Source organism: Equus quagga, chromosome 8, assembly GCF_021613505.1.
Source record: "Equus quagga isolate Etosha38 chromosome 8, UCLA_HA_Equagga_1.0, whole genome shotgun sequence".
NCBI lineage: Eukaryota > Metazoa > Chordata > Mammalia > Perissodactyla > Equidae > Equus > Equus quagga.
This window is the reverse complement of record NC_060274.1, coordinates 119310009-119329334: the sequence shown is the minus strand read 5'-3', so window position 1 is coordinate 119329334 and position 19326 is coordinate 119310009. Positions and strand designations below refer to the sequence as shown.

Sequence of the window (19326 nt, the reverse complement as noted above, 5' to 3'; positions counted from 1 at the left end):
GGCTGGCCTGGCGGTGTAGTGGTTAAGTTCGCACTCTCTGCTACTGCGGCCTAGGGTTCGCAGGTTCAGATCCCGGGTGCTGACCTAGCACCACTCGTCAAGCCACGCTGTGGCAGCATCCCACATAAAATAGAGAAAGTTTGTCATAGATGTTAGCTCAGAGACAAACTTCCTCACAAAAAATGTTTTAAAAGATAATGATAATAAAGATGAGAGAGCCAAAGACCAGAACATCTAAATGATGGACTTCAGCTCAGAGAGAGAAGAGGAGTCAGAGGCAGAATAAGAAACCACATCTCAGGACCCTCACCAGACCAGGCCTCTTCCTCACCCCATCCACCAACCTCACAGCTGGGATCCTCTATTCATCAGAGGCCTCCATACTCACAGGCTCCAAGACAGGGCTGACCAGGAAGGCTGGGCCCAGCAGGAACTGACTGTCTATATCCCAGGTCACCTGGTCTGACACAAACCTAGAAAGGGAAACCAGGGTACCACAATCAGGACCCCAACAGGGATCCAGGCCAAAGCCTTGAAGAAACTCTTCACGTTCAGAATCAAGTCAGAAATCTAGCTGCATTCCATGCCATCCTTTACTCTTTGCCTAGGTCTACCTTAATCAGGTACATACTCACTTTGTACAAGTCATGTTCTTCAAACTCCAGAAATGGTTGGATTTAGACATGTTCTTACCTATAAATAGTTTCATGTTTTTTACCAATGACACATTTGAAATGCAAGAATGGCCTTCATCCTTCAAATATACCCCTGGAATGGCTTCTCTTATGACCTGAGCTGCTACAAAAGATAAGTAGGTCTTCACAGGCCCATATTAGAAAGAAATTACTCTGTGCTATATTGTATCATTTTGAGAACTTTTTAAAATTCAATAGCCTTTTATCAAAGACCTAGGGTGTGACTGACACTGTGCTAAAAGGAGTAAAAATGTATGATCTGTGCCTAGAGAGCTTATGGCAAAAGCAATCAAGTCTCTAATTTAATTTGGAAGAATTAGAACTGCCACCATATAGAATGAAATTATCCCTTAGTCCTTGGGATTCCAGCTAGACACTCACTCATGGAGAAGAGGCCGCACAACAGTGCTGCCCTCCGTGTGGGCCAAGTGCATCAGGGTGTAGAGATACGGCAACAGAGTGTATCTGGTCTGCAGGACAGTTTTGGAGATATTCACAAAGGTAGCATCCCAGGACACAGGGTCTTGTCTCTAAAGGAGAAAAGAAGAGTGTTCAGAGCTCACTCTTTGGGACCTGGGGGACTTAATGAGGTCACTGACCGTTCATTCCAGATGAAGATCACACATAGCTAAACCAAAGATGATTACTGATGAGACTCACAGAAGATTTTTAATAGAATTTTTAATAGATCGAAAGGGGTCACAGAAGCTCTCCCAGGACAGCTAAGAAAATTTCCCCCAAGACAATCTTTTGGGGATATATTTGTTACAATACTGCCCAAACAAAAAGAATAATCTAAAGAACACTGAGGAATATGATTCATTGAAACATGAGAATCATTTCATGTACCTGTTGGCTATTTTTGTATCTTCTTTGAAAAAATGCCCATTCAGTTCCTCTGCCCATTTTTTAATCAGATTGTTTGGGTTTTTGCTATTGAGTTGTATGAGTGCCTTATGTGTTTTGGATATTAACCACTTATCAGATATATGGTTTATAAATGTTTTCTTCCATTCTGTAGGTTGCCTTTTCATCTTGTTGATTGTTTATTTTGCTGTGCAGAAGCTTTTTAGTTTGATACAGTCCCACCTGTTAATTTTTGCTTCTGTTTCTTGTTGCCTGTGCTTTTGGTGTCATATCCAAAAAACCATTGCCAAGAACAACAGTAAGGAGATTTTTCCCTATGTTTTCTTCTAGGAGTTTTACATTTTCAGGTTTTATATTTAAGTCATTAATCCATTTTGAGTTAATTTTTGTGGGTGGTATAAGAAAGGGGTTCAATTTAATTCTTCTGCATGTGATTATCCAGTTTTCCCAACATCATTTATTAAAGAGACTGTCTTTATTCCATTAAGTATTTTTATCTCCCTTGTCAAATATTACTTGACAGTATATACAAACGTTTATTTCTGGGCTCTCAATTCTGTTCCATGGTCTATGCATCTAATATATGCCAGTACAATACTGTTTTGATTACAATAGCTTTGTAATACAGTTTGAAATCAAGAAGTGTGATGCCTCTAGCTTTGTTCTTCTTGTTTGGCTATCCATGGTCTTTTGTGGTTCCACACAAATTTTAGGATTACTTTTTCTATTTCTGTGAAAAATTCCATTAGAATTTTGATAGGAATGCCATTGACTTTATAGATGGTTTTGAGTAGTATGGACATTTTAACAATATTAACTCTTCTGATTCATGCACATGGGACAAATTTCCATTTGTGTCTTCCTCAATTTCTTTCCTCAGTGTCTTACTGTTTTCAGTGTACAGATCTTTCACCTCCTTGGTTAAATTTATTACTAAATATTTTGTCACTTTTTGATGCTACTGTGAATAGAATTGTTTTCTTTATTTCTTTTTCAGATGTTTCATTGTTAGTATAAAGAAATGCAACTGATTTTTGTATGTTGATTTTATAATTCTGCAATGTTACTGAATTCATTGATTAATTCTAATAGTTTCTGGTGACATCTTTAGGATTTTCTATGCATAAGATCATATAAACTGTAAACAGGTAATTTGACGTGTTCCTTTCTAATTTGAATGCTTTTTATTTCTGTTTTTTGCCTCATTACTCTGGCTAGGACTTCTAGTACTATGTTGAATAGGAGTAGTGAGAGTGGGAATGCTTGTCTTGTTCCTGATCTTAGAGGAACATCTTTCAATGTTTCACCATTGAATATGATATTAGCTGTGGGTTTATCACGCATGTCCTTTATTATGTTGAGGTACATTCCTTCTGTATCCAATTTGTTGAGAGTTTTTATCATGAAATGATGCTGCATTTGTCAAATCTTTTTTTTTTCTTGGTGAGGAAGATTGGCCCTAAGAGAACATCTGTTGCCAATCTTCCTTTTTGTTTTTCTCCCTGAAGCTCCAGTACATAGTGGTACATCCTAGTTGCAAGTCATTCCAGTTCTTCTGCATGGGATGCCACCACAGCATGGCTGGATGAGTGGTGTGTAGTCTGCTACCAGGGTTTGAACAGGCAAACCCCAGGCTGCTGAAGCAGAGCATGCAAACTTAACCACTCAGCCACAGGGCCAGCCCCTGACAAATCTTTTTTCTGCATTTATTGAAATGATCATATGATTTTTATCTTTCTTTCTGTTAATGTGGTATGTTACATTTATTGATTTGCATATGTTGAACCATCTTTGCATCCCAGGGTTACCTTGCATTCACGTGCATTGATCACAGTGTGTGATTCTTTCAATGTGCTAATGAATTTAGTGTGCTTCTATTTTGTTTAGAATCTTTGGATCTATATTCATCAGAGATATTGGCCTGTAGTTTTCTTTGCTTTTAGTGTTCTTATCTGACTTTAGTATCAGGGTGATGCTGGTCTTGTGAAATGAGTTTGGGAGTGTTCTTGCCTCTTCAATTTTTTGGGAGAGTTTGAGAAGGATTGGCATTAATTCTTCTTTAAGTGTTTGATAGGCTTCACTAGGGAAACCATCTGGTCCCTGGATTTTCTTTGTTGGAAGATTTTTGATTACTGATTCAATCTCCTTACTCATTATTGGTCTGTTCAGATTTTATATTTCTTCATGATTCAGTTTTGGCAGGTTGTATGCTTCTAGGAATTTATCTCTTTTTTTCTAGGTTGTCCAATTTGTTGGTATATAATTGTTCATAGTAGCTCTTATGATCCTTTGTGTTTCTGTCATATCAGTTATAATGCCTCCTTTTTATTTATAATTTTATTTATTTGAGACTTCTCTCTTTCTGTCTTAGGAAGTCTAGCTAAAGGTTTGTCTTTTTTTTTTTTTTTTTATCTTTTCAAAGAACCAGCTCTTAATTTCACTGATCTTTTCTATTGTTTTCCCAGTCTCTATTTCATCTATTTCTGCTCTGATCTTTGTTATTTCCTTTCTTCTGCTAACTTTGGGCTTAGTTTGCTCTTCTTTTGCTAGTTCCTTGAAGTGTAAAGTTAGGGTTTTTGTTCGAAATCTTTCTTTTTTCTTAATGTATTTATCACTATAAACTTCCCTCTTAGAACTGCTTTTGTCGCATCCCATAAGCTTTGGTATGTTTTGTTTCCATTTTCCTCTGTTTCACGGTGTTTTTTTAAATTTCCTTTCTGACCCATTGGTTGTTTAATTTCCACATATTTTTGAATTTTCCAGTTTTCCTCCTGTTATTGATTTCTAGTTTCCAGAGAAGACATACAAATTGGCAACAGGTACACGAAAAGATGCTCAATATCACTAATAATCAGGGAAATACAAACCAAAACCACAGTGAAGTATCACATCACACCTGCTAGGATGGCTGTTATCAAAAATACAAGAGATAGCAAGTGTTGGTGAAAATGTACAAAAAAGGGAACACTTCTGCACTGTTGGTGGGAATGTAAATTGGTACAGCCACTATGGAAAACTACAGAGGTTCCTCAAAAAATTAAAAATAGAATACCATATGATCTAGAAATCCCACTTCTGGGTATATCCTTAAGGGAATGAAATCGATATCTTGAAGACATATCTGCACTCCCATGTTCACCGCAGCATTACTCTCAATAGCCAAGATGTGGAAAAAACTTAAATGTTCATTCATGGGTAAATGGATAAAGAAGATGTGGTGTGTAGATATATAGACATATACATACATACCTACATAAAATGGAATATTAGTCAACTACGAGAAAGCAGGAAATCCTACCATTTGTAACAACATGAAAGGACCTTGACAGCATTGTGCTAAGTGAAATAAGTCAGACAGAGAAAGACAAATATTGTATCATCTCACTTGTGTGTGGAATCAAAAAGAGTTGAACTCATAGAAACAGAAAGTAGAATGGTGCTTATCTGGCGCTGGCAGGTGGGGGAAATGAGATGTTGGTCAAAGGGTACAAACTTCCTGTTATAAATTGAATGTGTTCTGGTGATCTAATGTACTGCATGGTGACCATACTTAACAATACTATATTATATACTTAAAAGTTGCTAAGAGAATAGATATTAAGTGTTCTTACCACAAAAAAGAAATGGTGATTATATGAGGTGACAGGGATATTAACTGAGCCTACTGTGGTAAACATTTCACAATATATAAGTATATCAAATTTAAAAAAAAGAAACATGATGGTTTAATGGTTTTGAAGATGTTTCTGAGGAATACGGACTGCATTAATTGTAGTTTAAAATTGAGGGCTGTGTTCCTGGTGACACCAAACTGTGGAGCTATGAGCTAATGTCCTACCCTGGTCCCAATGGTGTTGTGGTTCCTTGAGAAGGGGTAAAAGGCCCCCAGTTGCATCCAGCGAGCACACATCTCATATTCAGCATCTTGAAAGAACCCACAAATATCTGCTCCTGTCTGAAACAAGATGGAATAAAACGAGCCTGTTGATGGTTTCTGAAAGATGTCATCATTTGCTTGATTAGAAGTGATTCAAAGGACACTTACATAGGATATGCCAAAGAGGCTAAACTCCATCATGCCTGCAATGAGAACCACAGTTGTGTCAGACAGGGCACTCGTGACCTGCCTCCTCCTCTCTCCTCCAAGAACCCTTTATGGAGGATCCTAACTGCCCTCCCCACTGGCAGAGGCCCCTAGGAATAAGCCCACACACCAATGATAGATTTCCTCAGTTGGTCCCATGCAGCCGTGTTGTCTCCCAACCAGTGTCCTGCCCAGCGGCCAGAAGAGGGGAATGTGGAACGAGTGATGACAATCCCTCGCTGTCCCGTCACCTCCTGCACAGCTCTGGTTGGAAGGGAACAAGGAGGTGACTGAGGGAAGAGCAGGGGAGGAAAGGCCACTGAGCTTCTCCTCCCAGAGCTCCTGAGCCTAGGGCATAGTAACAAAATGTTTCCTGCATTACTAGAGGGAATATGGAAATCTGAGCCATAATGATGTCCCCACTGACTGATTCCAGATGATACAGACAATAATGACAGTTGTGCCTTTAGATAGTAATTTATGTTTTACAAAAAACTTCATCATGTAATAAACTCACTGGATCCACTAAAAGTAATAAGTAATCACTAAATCTTATAATTTATTTATTCAGTACTTACTTTTATATATTTGGGGAGGAAAAATGTGAATTCCTTTATAAGGCTTTCCTTAGGACAATTCATACTATTCATTGACTGAGCACACAAAATGTAACAGTGCTGATTCAGTAGAATACCAGTTGGCTATCCAACAGAAATGACCAAAACAAATCCCAATAGAGATGAGTCATTTTTTAAATAAAGGAAAGAGATGTCCAGTCTTCTGTGTTCTCTATGCCTCTTATAACTAAAGTTACTATAGCATCAGCTGCACTGTGTAATCATTGCTGGTGTCTCCTCTACCAGGACTATTAGTTTCTCACTGGCAGGACCATGCCTTATTTAAATCTGTTCTCCTAACTATGATCACAGGGCCTGGCTCCATCCTCATGAGTGTTTATTTAATAAATAAGAACTGTTACATAATTTTAATCAACATCCCATTGGCCTTGGAAAGGGCAATGAAGGAAAAGCAAGGAAGCTTCATCAGTCACTGGCTGTCACTGCAAATGGTGCCCATTGGATATGGGAGATGGAGACTCACTCGTATGTGGGTCTGGTCTGGGACCACCCGTACAGGCTGTGCACATCATAGTGCCGCACCCGGGAGCCATCTGGCAGGATCTGCTCACTCTCCATGCAAAGGGTCTTGCTGCTCAGACCGCTGTCCCTGGACTCCAAATCTGAGGACAAAGATCTAGTGATATAACAGCCACCTCTGATTCTGTTTATCCCTAACCTCTCTTCAAGGGATTGGACTCTGGATCTTAAAACTAACTTGACCCCTAAATAGGTCCCTCTCCTCCCCAGGGACATGGAAACGTGCTTGGCTCTGAGCCGCAATGGCACCCACAGGTGTTTTCAACATCAAGTCCCCTGGAATGTTCTCCAGAAGAAAGCAGGGGCATTGGGAAGAACACACAGTTGTCAAATACTTATTACATGACAGGATCCAATCTAGACCTTTAACATGCAAATTATTTCATGGGATTCTTATCATAATTCTATGAAGAAGATATCATTATCCTCTTTTTACAGTTTTAAAAAATTGAAATTTGGAAAGATCAAGTAATCTGCTGAAGGTCATACAATTCACAGAGAGTATAATTTCTGCAGCCAAGATATGAACATGAGCATAACCCCAAAGTCCATTGACTCTGTGATAAGGGGAAATCACTACTTTCTGCCCGTTGGTGGCACAACAAATTCCTGTGGAAGAATTAACATAAGCCTGAAGATTTAAGAAACTTAGCTGTAGACTCCTTTGGAGACATTACCATTGTTAAATGTTTTCTGAACAAATTCAAGAAATTTATCCAATGGGCGAGAAACTTGCACACACCCAACTGAGTAAAGTGCTTGAAGCATACTCGTCTTTAGCACCTCAAAAACCAGAGCCCCAAGGAGGATGTGCCCTGACCAGTCAGGATAAACCCCTGACTGCTGGGCTTTTGCAGGGGTCACTCCTTGTAGCCATGGCTCTGCCAGTAGAGAAGGCCAAGGGTCCTTACATGGCATATAGGGAGGGTGGTTCAGAGTGGCATTCATGCAGCCTGGAGGAACTGCCCCATTCACAAAGCTTGCCGGTTCATTCATGTCCTAGAAATGTCAAATATAGACATATCTTACTTTTTAAAATAATTACATCCTATCAACTCAGAGACAAGTGATGAATAAATCATTCAGCATCCAGCAATCCCATAGATACCAGCCCAGGGAGACTCATCAAATCCATCTGAGAATTGATGAGAAATATCAATTAAGCCCTACAGAATGACTGGCTAGAGGGTTTTTTAAAAAAATTCTTCCTCGGGGGCCAGCCTGTGGCCAAGTGTTTGAGTTGGCGCACTCCGCTTCGGCGGCCCCGGATTTTGCCAGTTCGGATCCTGGGCGCAGACATGGCGCCACTCGTCAGGCCATGCTGAGGCAGCATCCAACGTGCTACGGCTGGAGGGACCCACAACTAAGAATATACAACTATGTACTGGGGGTTCTGGGAGAAAAAGGAAAAATAAAATCTTTTAAAAAAAATTCTTCCTCAGAGTGTGAGACAAGGCGCAGATCCAAGGAATTCCTAGTAATCACCTTGGAGTTTTACAGCAGGAACTTCAGGCAAGATACAAGATATGAGGAGTGTCCGGGATGCTCTACTCCTGACTGGAGGAATTGCAGCCTGATACGTCCAAGTCTTTTTTGGATGATTATTATCTTCCTTGATTAAGGGTCAGTGATACCAATGCTTAGACACACAAAGATAGAAACGCACCCATCCACATGTACAGACACAAACACACACACTTACAATCCACATGCCATCAAACTTCAAGCTCTTCTCTGGATTCTGTGGGTTGCTGTATAGTTCTTCAAACTCCCTCTTCCACCATTTGACAGTTGAATTACGGAAAAAGTCTGGGAAGGCTGTATAAGCTCGGTATAGCTATAAAAAGTAAGTATAATTTATTTGTCCTAAAAAAATATATTAGACCGCAAATAAGCATTTCCTGAGAGAGTAACTCATGCAAAGCTCTGCACTATATGATGATGGATAATCCAAATAGAGACTAATTAATGTTTTCAGCTTATTTAATATACAATGAGCACAAAGAAAAGAAATTAGCACAAATTAGATGCCTTTCTAGCATTTAGAAAGCATCCATGAACTGTTCCTCTTTGTATCAACATGAATGGTAGCAATCAACACCCTGAACTCACTATCTCATGTGTTAGACACCCAACACTCAACTTCTGTCCTGCAATTTCCTAAGCACTGCTCAAAGACAAAGCATGAGCCAGGGAGAGACTGCAGCTTGAAAGGGGCAGACATCAGATGCATTGTCAACAGTTTGGACAGAAACATCCAGGTAATCCTCTCCTATCTCATACCCATTGGGGAAAGAGAGTGAGAGGTAAGATTGCATTTCGTTAAATTAGACTACCTAACTAGTATGCATCTGTGTATTCCATAGTTTCAGAATCACCTGAAAACTGCTATTGTGTGTCAAGTAAATTGGGAGGATTCATGAGGAAGTTTCAACTTCCCCTTCTCTTTATCTTCCTCAAATAATAAAAGCTGTGTCTTTATTTTAACCTGGAAAGTGGATCCAATGTATAACTCCCTAACTGTAGTGTAAGCTTTATGAGACCAAGGACCTTGTTTTGTATTCTTCTGGTTGATCTTTGTATTCCTCGACAGTGCTTAGTTTAGGACCTGACATGAGATAAATGCTCAGTGCATAATTGTGAAGTCACACCACTTAGCAGCAGAAAACATTCACAAATTTCTATATAGTCCAGGTTGCTTGTTATGAAAATTTATGGTCCTTTGTATGTTTCACTGAATAGGTTCCTCTATGTTCATCAGTGCATTTTTAGAGTTAAAGAGCTAAATAATGCTCGTGGCAAGGATGGGGGGGAACAACAGAAAGAGAAATTGGTCCAGGAAACCCCCAGCTCTTATGCACAATAGAAAAAGGCAAGTAGGAACTATATGTCTAGTTAAAAGGCAAAAATAGGTCACAAAGAAGGAAACAGAAATGGATCAGAATGCAGGGCTCCCGCTCACAGAGAAGTGAGAGAGTAGTGAGCCACATCACTGAGAATCTCATGAAAAGGAGGCATACCAAGGATGCCTTTTTGCTAGAAAATAGAGGTAGAAACATGGAACCAGAAGAAGAGAACATTTCAACAGAAACAGAGTGTTCCACGTCAGGCGAGGTTAGAAACATGGGGTAGGGGAGAGGGATGGAGAATTAGAATAAACAGAGTCAATGCCAGCCATGTCTGAGTCATAACTGAATCTCATGTGGGATACAAGTGAGAAATTTGACCAATTTTGATTTATTAACCTCACTAAAAGTTGCTCTGATGACCCTTACCCATGAAGTGAAAAGTGTTCTGCCATTCTCGAAGGTGCTGGTTCACTTCACTCCTCTCTGTATTCAACTCTTGCCCTGTTGCTTCTGCCCTCACTTTCCCTTGTCCTCAACTCGTGTTGTATCCACCTGTGTGTCTGGCCCCAGGATCGCTTATCACAATGCATTGTGTGCTACCAAAATGCAATTCCTAGACATCCCCCAGACTTACTGAATTAAGTCTCTGTGCTTCAGACCCAGAAATCTGCTTTTCATAGGCTTCCCGCTGTTTGTCTGTTTTATACCACCCTCAGCCAGGCTATACCTAGATATCAGTAGTCTCATCCCCACCAGCCTCATTAAGTGGGTCTTATTAATATAAATGGTTATAATTATTCTATCTACTGAGAATCTCTTATGCGCTACCTAATAGACACCATGACCCCCTAATGAAGTGTTTCTCATCAGGGGCACAATTGGCATTTGGGGCAGGAGAATTCTCAGTGGAAATCTGCTGCAGTCAGAACTATGGGCACCCCTGGTCACTGCCCACTAAACGTCATTTGATGCCTCTCTTGTGATAACCAAAACTGCCCACTAGATTTCTAAATGCCCTCAAGGTGGCAGTGTTGCCCCTAAAGGCTGATGAATTATGGGGCTCATATAGTGGTAGCCAAACTCTTGATTGTCGAAGCAGCCCCTTTCTCCACATAATGATTTAAAAGTCATGGTACTGGCATAAAAACAGACACATAGACCAATGGAACAGAACAGAAAGCCCAGAAATAAACCCACACCTATATAGTAGTTAATCTTTGACAAAGGTGCCAAGAACACACAATGGAGAAAGGACAGTCTCTTTAACAAATGGTTTTGGGAAAACTGGATATCCTCATGCAAAAGAATGAAACTGGACCCTACCTTACACTATACACAAAAATTAATTCAAATTGATTTAAAGACTTAAATGTAAGACCTGAAACCATTAAAATCTCAGAAGAAAATATGGAGAAAAAGCTCAGTGACACTAATCTTGGTAATGACTTTTTGGATTTGACACCAAAAGCACAAGCAACAAAAGCAAAAATAAACACATGGGACTACATCACACTAAAAACCTTCTGCACAGCAAAGGAAACAATCAGCAAAATGAAAAGGCAGCCTGTGGAATGGGAGACAATATTTGCCAATGACATATCTGATAAGAGGCTATTATCCAAAATATGTAAGGCACTTACACAACTCAACAGCAAAAAAATAAATAACTGATTAAAAAATGGACAAGGGACCTGAATACACATTTTTCCAATAAGGACATACAAATGGCCAACAGGCACATGAGAAAATGCTCAACGTCACCAACCATCAGGGACACACAAATCAAAACCACAATGAAATGTCACTTACATCTGCTACAATGTCTGTTATCAAGAAGACAAGAGGTAACAAATGTTAGCAAGGAGGTGGAGAAAAGGCAAGCTGTGCACTGTTGGTAGAAATCTAAATTGGTACAGCCACTATGGAAAATAGTTTGGAGGTTCTTCAAAAAAAATTAAAATAGAACTATCATATGACCCAGGAATCCCACTTCTGGGTGTATATACAAAGGAAATGAAATTATATCTCAAAGAGATAAATGTATTCCCACATTCACTGCAGTGTTATTCACAATGGCCAAGATGTGGAAACAACCTAAGTGGCCATCAATGGATGAAGATGTGGATAAAGAAGATATGGTTTATACATGTATAATGGAATATTATTCAGCCATGAGAAAGAAGGAAATCTTGCCATTTGCAATAACATGGATGAACCTAGAAGACATTACGCTAAGTGAATAAGCCAGACAGAGATAGATAAATATGGTGTGATCTTATTTACATGTGGAATCTAAAAAGAAAAAAAGTTGAACTCATAGAAACAGACAGTAGAATAGTAATTATCAGGGGCTAGGGGATGGGGGAAATGGGGAGATGCTGGTCAAATAATGCAAGTCTTCACTTGTAAGATGAGTAAGTTCTGAAGATGTACAGCATTGTGACTATAGTTAATAATACTGCATTGTATACTCAAAAGTTCTGAGAGATCTTAAGCACCCTCACCACAGACACTCACAAACAGTAACTATGTGAGGTAATAGATATGTTAATTAACCTGATTATGATAATAATTTCATGATATATATGTATATCAAATCATCACAGTGTACACTTTAAATATATACAATTTTATTTGTCAGTTATACTCCAATTAAGCTGGGGGGGAAATACTAAAGAAAGAAAGAAAGAAAGAAAGAAAGAAAAGTCAAGGAGCCCATGACCCTTAAGTTCTCTGGTCTGGCAGATTCCTGTATGCATGTGGGCTGCCTGGACCACCAAACTTCAAGTGATCTTCTCTGAGAAGCAACAGAAAGAATAGGAAGCTAGGTCCTCTCCCTTGAATCTTTATCTGAGATCTGTTACTAGTAAAAATCTGTTCTCAGAAGAGAGAAAGTTTTAACATAAGGCTGGAAACTAGGAGCTAATACCAAAATTGAGAAATTCAAGAAAGGATGGGAGGATTTATAAGAGTGAAGACGATGAGCCTGTCCATGAAAAGGAGCTGCACAGAGAAAAAGACTCAATCACTAAAGACATGGCTGGGAGACTCTGTTTAAAAGTGATACTCAAGGCAACAACAACAAAAACAACAAATATATTAATTCAGGGAAAAGACAATACTTCTTAGAGATATCATCCAGTGGAAATTTCACAGGTCTTTGGAATCTTGGATGTGACACCACTCTGTCACCTAAAACTACAGACAAGTAAAGTAAGCTCTCTGAGTTTTAGTTATGCTGAGGATAATAACACCCACCTCCAAACTGGGAGTAAAATATTACATGTAAAGTAAATGGCAAACAGACAGAAACACAGGACACGCTCCCTAGTGTTTTCCCACACCATGCCCACACCCACAGCACAGAGATGTCCTGTATCCTGAGCATGGCCTCGCCTTCCTGCCAACCCTGACTTCACCCAATATCCACAAAGAGCTCTTTACCTCCACTTGAGTATCCCAGTCTAAAGAATCATTTACAACAACATCAGGAAAATCAGGCCAGACCTGTGGAGAGAAAAATGTTCAAACCCAATGCACTATATAGTATTATGTAGTATTTCCTAAGAAACTATAAACTATGGTCCTAGGGGTGATAATACGTTTATTTTCATGCAAGATTGATTTATAGAAAAGTGGTCCCATAAGGCACATAGATTCCTTAGAAATTCCTTGACTGTGTTAACAAATAGTGCAAAAATGAGAACTTCGGATCTCACAGCCCAAATGGAAAAGACCAAAAAACAACTTGCACAAACACACTAACAGTTCCCCATCCCCAGGGTGGAATCAGTGGATCACCACCCAGATCATACCTTTCCCCAGACAATGCCTCCACCACCTGGAGCTTTGATGAAGACGTCATCTTCCACACCCCGGGTGAATGCAGGATAGGGCTGTGTCTCATTGCCAGAAATGGCTGGATCCTGAAATCAAAGCCCAGGTCAGGTGAGAAAACCAAAGCCAGAGAATAACTCAGGATGAAAAAAGAACTCCTCAAAAGAGAAAGTATTAAGTTCCACCTGAACTTAGAGTTTCTGTGAATCCCGGGAAACACACTTTTCATATTGAACCTCAACTTCTATACTCATAGCATGGAAGGAAACACAATACAAAGCTTTCTCCACCAAAGCCCACTCACTCTCCTGAACAGACTCCACCCATTCACATAGGGACTAACCAGAATGAGGATGACCCGCATCCCGTCAGCATGCATGCGAGTAATCAGATCTGGAAATCCAGCAAACTTGGGGCTGAGGGTGAAGTCCATCTGCCGCTCCATGTAGTCGATGTCTGAGTATTGTACATCCTGGGGCAACACACAAACACTGAGTGGCTATTGGTTGTAAAAATCCAGGTTCCAGATGAGAATAACCCTCCAATAACTGATGGGGAATTTCAGATGGCATCTTTTTGATTTTTTCAAATCCCAGCTCTGTTATTTGTTAGGTATTAGGTTTGGGGAAATTCACCTAATTTTCAAATTTTCAGTCATAAAATAGAAAAGATTAAATTGGCAAAATACAGGATGATAATGTCTATCTGGCAGGACTATTGTGAGGATAAATGAAAACAGTGGATGAGAAAGTGCCTTGTAAGTGGCCAATATAAGGAGATAATGTGGTTACCTCCCCCAAGAGGCTGGCCCTGGAATCAGTGGTTCATGTTCAGAGAAAATAACATAGTGTAAATTACCCAGTACTAATGTAACATGGATGGTAAATCTATCCAAAAAAATCCCAAAGCAAAACCTATAATTGCTTTGGAATATCCAATCCTGGGGATTATCAAACACAGCATTCTTATTAAGAATAAAATATTGCATGCTATACTTTCCATCATTAGGAATAATTGTAAACAATAGAAAAATAAGTAGAATAAAATTAAGTATGTAAATGGTTCACAGGATCAATTCTCTGACTATTGGATAATTCTTGTCCTCAACTGAAGGACAGTGTTCGTTTCACACATATTTCCTCTGGAAACTGTCCCAAGATCCCTACATTCAACCAGGGATTAGCTCAAACCCGAGGGAACATTTTCTGCAGCACTAGCAAAGTGTTGGAACGGAGATTTTATCGACACACACAATGGTCTGACTGAATTTGGGTTGATTTTTTAAATTAAACAGTACTACTATTTGGGGAACCTTTTATTCTTATGGTACCAAGGACATTTTTGATTAAACATTTTGAAGCCATGTAAAAGGAATGGAAGTATGATACAGTATAAGGGGCCCTGAAGTTGGCCCTATGTCCTCTTCCTTTTGCAAATCACTGTGACTCTTTAAAATGGGGACAATGACTCCCACCTGTATTACTGGGTTGGGATGAAGTTCAGGGTGATATTCTATGAGAAAGCACTTTGTAACTTTATAGAAAAGAACCTCACATAAATCAGACAAACTAATCCAGATACAGAGACAACTGGGGTTGGCTGTGAGGTCCCAGAGCCAAGACACCACAGATTAAGAACATACATAGGGAATCTGGGCAGCCACCATGTCATCATACAAGTTGGCAATCTCAGTGTCATTCTCGTATCCATAGCGACACAGCTGAAACCCCAAGGACCAGTAAGGAACCATCACCGGCCGACCAATCAACTAGAAAATAGACAGAAAATATTAGTCCTTAAAAAGGAGAATCTGGATGGAAGTATACAAAATAATAAGAATACTTTTTCCAGTGCATGGAATTAGACAAGCAGCCTATTCAAATCCAGAGAAACTGAGAAGTCGCAGAGCCAGTGGGATACCTTGGGAAAAGCTTCCTGCTGGACTTGACCTTCTCCTCTAGGAATTTTGGAGAATCTGATTTTACTCTGATTCCCAGAGGCAGTCTAGCTTACTGCTTACGAACACAGAATCCAGAGACAAAATGCCTGGATTGCCAGACAGGCTCCAATCTCTTCTGGCTATGTGACCCTGGGAAAAAGTTAAACAACCCCTTTGTGCTTCATTTTCTTCACCTGTAAATTGGGGATAATAACAGTACCTGCTTCTTACTGTTTTTGTGAGGACTGAATGAGTTAATATATGTAAAGTGCTCTGACATGCAGGAATAGATTAGCGACAAACAGTAAGTTTTATATACGTGTTTTTTGCTGCTGCCCAAACAACTGTCATGACTACTGTGACCACCATCACAACCCAAAGCAACAACAATACCATCACATCATCATAACCACCACTAGAACCACTGCCATCACCACCTTCACCACTACCACCTCCACTACCACCACCACTGCCATCGCCATCACCACCACCACCATTGCCACTGCTGCCACCACTGCTGGCACCACTACTGCTTCTGCTACTCTTCAATGCTTTCAGAGGCTGCAAATTTAATGGTTGTTGGTATGTATTTATTGCTCCTTATTCTGCAATCTACTTGTCTCCCAGAAAGACCAGCAATATGCTGTATAAATACTTGGTAACCAACTGAATTCACTCCTACCTCAGTGTATTGCTGAGTGACAATCTCTGGAGTTGGCCCCAAGAACACGTAAAAGTCCAGAATTCCCCCTGTGGTGCGGTATGTCAAGGCAGGCAAAGGCTGGAATGTCACATCTGAAAATATAGGAAAATACTAATCAAGCTGGAAAGCTTCAAGGTGAGGAATTACCCCTGAAATCCATGCCCTCTTCCTCTGCCTATGCTTCCCTACCATAGAGCATTAGAGAAAGTATTTTTACTATACCTACACAGAACTGAAGAAGTTAAGTGGAAGTCTACAGGAACCCACCCCTAGATTTTTTTCCCTTTGGTGTGCTTTATTATCTAGCATCTTTTGTCATTCTGTTCTTTTTAAAATTATTATGATAACTTATATTTTAGAATAGTTAAGACTTACAAGAAGATGCAAAATAGTACTGAGAGTTCCTTTGTATTCTTCCCTCAGCTTCCCCAAATGATAACATTGTACATAATCATTGTACATTCTCCAAACCAGGAAGCTGACATTGATAGAATACTATTAACTCAAGTATAGGCCTTATTCAGATTTCACCAGTTTTTACATGTATGCTTTTTCCTCCTACCTCCTGATTTTCCACCCCCTTTCCAATATACGATAAAAATTTTCTTTATGCCCTCATTCTCCCAGAGTGAGTGCTCTGACCCATAGCTTTATCACTAATTCAAATTATATAGATGGCTCCCATTTGCTGACCTCCAGGATATTTGGAATTTGCTTAGTTTTACCATCCCTTCTTACATGATTTTCGCCAAACAAAATTTTGGCTGATTCTGATTACTGCATGCTACCAAACTGAAATAAAAAGCCTAAACAGAAAGAAAAAAAAAAAACTGCATGCAAGATAATAATTTTGACTTAAGGGGCAGCTAGGTCAAACACATTCTAAAGTTCCTCAAGAATGACTGGTTGAGAAAAATAAGGAGAGATGCTGGCATCACCTTACCCATGGCATTGCTGTTTAGCAGGAGCACCCCATGGGCACTGCCATCCTCCTCCAGCCCCATGTAGTAGGGGTGGACTCCATAGGAATTCTTCTTGTACTGGGAGAGTCATGGAGGAGAAGTAGTAAAACGTTAAAAGACATTGTGGCCAAGAAACAAACTCAACAAAAATTAATAGCTAAGATGTCTCTAGTCTTCTCTGTGAACTAAATTAAACACATAGAAACAAAGGTGCCTTAGAATTGACCCGCTTCTCTAAGAAGAATGTGACCATCCAAGTTGAGTCTAGGAAGATGAAGTCCCAATTTCAATTGGGAATTCTGAAAAACCTAAAGGAATGAATCTCTAATGGTGGAATTTCAAAACCCACAGCAATCTTGTGCAGAGGGAGACATTTTTCAGGGACGTCTTCCAAGGGTATCTGAAATCAGTGTGTGGGCGAAGAGAGGCAGAGACACAGATCCCAAATGCTCTGCCCTTACCCCTGGGGGTTGGTCTCGGGAAAACATCCCCCATGTGTGCCAGTTCAAGTCTCTCCGAAAGGCTGTGTGCTCATTTTCCCCAAAGCCATAGAGGTACCGGGAAGGAAGGCGAGTGGAGATGCAGATGAACATGTCATTGAAGGTGAAGCCAAGGAGCTGAGAGTCCCAACTGCAACACAAAAAGGTATATTTGGAAAAGAAAGCGGCCATTCTACTGGCTTCAAGTAGCTGGCTTTTCAAGGACAACTGAACTCTTGATTCCCTTGCCCCACCCAGAACCATGTTAATCTCCCAAACAAAGCATAAAGTCTATTTGATTAAAATAATCATAGATGCCCTTGTTGAAAGCCCAGGAGCCAGCCTTCATGGTTCCATCTTCCTCTCACTACCTCCTTTCAGTTCTCCCTCCAGAACCCCAAAACTAATCCCTTCTCGCCATCTCAACTGCTACCGCTCCATACCAGGCCTGCCTTCCACTCTTGGTCCCCTTCAGCTCCCTTTCTACATGGCATCCAGGGTGATATTTTTTAAGAGTATCTCACATCATGTCATTCCCCTGTTTACACTTCTTCAATGATTTCTCATTAAAACATCTTATGAAGTCTTCAAGGCCATACCTGATCTGAAACCCACCTAAACCTCAGCTTCATCTCCCACCATTCGCCTCCTTACTTACTACATTGCTCCCACCACATTGGACATTTTTTTCCCCTTCATATGCTGAGTTTGCTCCTGGTCCATGGCCTGTGCTCCCATCAGTCCATCTGTCTAAAATGTTCATCCCCTTCCCTCAGATCTCTACATGGGTGGCTCCTTCTCCCCATCCAGGGCCTATTTTAAATGTACCTCCTTGGAGAGACCCACTCTAACGACAGTATCAAGCAGTAACCTCCCATAACTATCAATCACTCTGCTCTTTTTCCTGCACAGCAGTTGTCACTATCCAAACATCCTTATTTATACTTTAACTTACCTTTGTTATTTACTTATTATTTTTTGTTATGAGAAGAGAGACCTCACCTTCTATAACCACAAAATATAGAAGAGGCACTCCATAAACATTTGTTGAATGAATCCCTACGTATATGCAACTGCCTCAGTAATTACTCCCAGGGGACTAAAGATTTCCCTCACAAGAACAGACTCAAAGGAAAGAACTTATTCATGAATCAGGAAATGGAGAATGTGATGCTTTGAGCCAGGAGGTCTCGAAGGACAGTGGACCTGGCAACGAATGTGCAGGTAACCATCAATTCCAAAACAGACTAGAAGACACCTACATTACAGTGCCTGTACTCTTCCGGCGAATTTCAATCCCAAATGGATTCTTCTTAATGAGGACATCATAGAGTCGACTCTCAGAGGCACTGGATGGAACCTGGGGTATGTTGAGAGGGACTGGAACTTCATACCGGTTGTTGTTGGGATCATAAATCTGGGGCCAGAGGAAACAGATTTTAGGTAAGAATAGTAGTCTTCAAACCTATACCTTTAGCAGAAGATTGATGTCTTTGACAAAGAGTATGAATGCTATATTTCTTTGTCTTCTTTAAGCTCAGGATACCATGGACTTAATTAACATATCTAAGAACAATGTCAGATTTAACCTTTGACACAAGTCTGTCATATCTCATTTTTAAGTCCTCTATTACGGTAACACATACGCTTTGGCATGGGAACTATCTTGGAAAATCAGGCCAGAATCAGTTTGGTATTTGTGAGTACTTATTTATTACTTTATGTATAGGTATATGAGTATATGTGAATACCTG

The 19326-nt window shown here is 40.0% G+C and overlaps 1 protein-coding gene across 3 annotated transcripts in view; it reads right to left on the bottom strand.

Annotated features, from left to right (window-relative positions):
* MGAM (maltase-glucoamylase) overlaps positions 1-19326 on the bottom strand; it is an 87417-nt gene that overhangs the window by 10634 nt on the left and 57457 nt on the right. For 2 of the 3 annotated variants that reach the window (XM_046668863.1, XM_046668861.1), the window contains exons 27-42: positions 18835-18989; positions 17555-17723; positions 17075-17171; positions 16111-16223; positions 15132-15257; positions 13833-13961; positions 13468-13578; positions 13097-13159; positions 8506-8640; positions 7715-7802; positions 6748-6886; positions 5777-5910; positions 5608-5642; positions 5401-5517; positions 1077-1225; positions 389-473 (exon numbers count right to left, since the gene is read on the bottom strand). In XM_046668863.1, coding sequence (XP_046524819.1) covers positions 389-473; positions 1077-1225; positions 5401-5517; positions 5608-5642; positions 5777-5910; positions 6748-6886; positions 7715-7802; positions 8506-8640; positions 13097-13159; positions 13468-13578; positions 13833-13961; positions 15132-15257; positions 16111-16223; positions 17075-17171; positions 17555-17723; positions 18835-18989 — 1845 coding nt within the window. Of the gene's footprint in view, positions 1-388; positions 474-1076; positions 1226-5400; positions 5518-5607; positions 5643-5776; positions 5911-6743; positions 6887-7714; positions 7803-8505; positions 8641-13096; positions 13160-13467; positions 13579-13832; positions 13962-15131; positions 15258-16110; positions 16224-17074; positions 17172-17554; positions 17724-18834; positions 18990-19326 lie in introns of those variants that run through there. The other variant, XM_046668864.1, reaches the window with a different exon arrangement.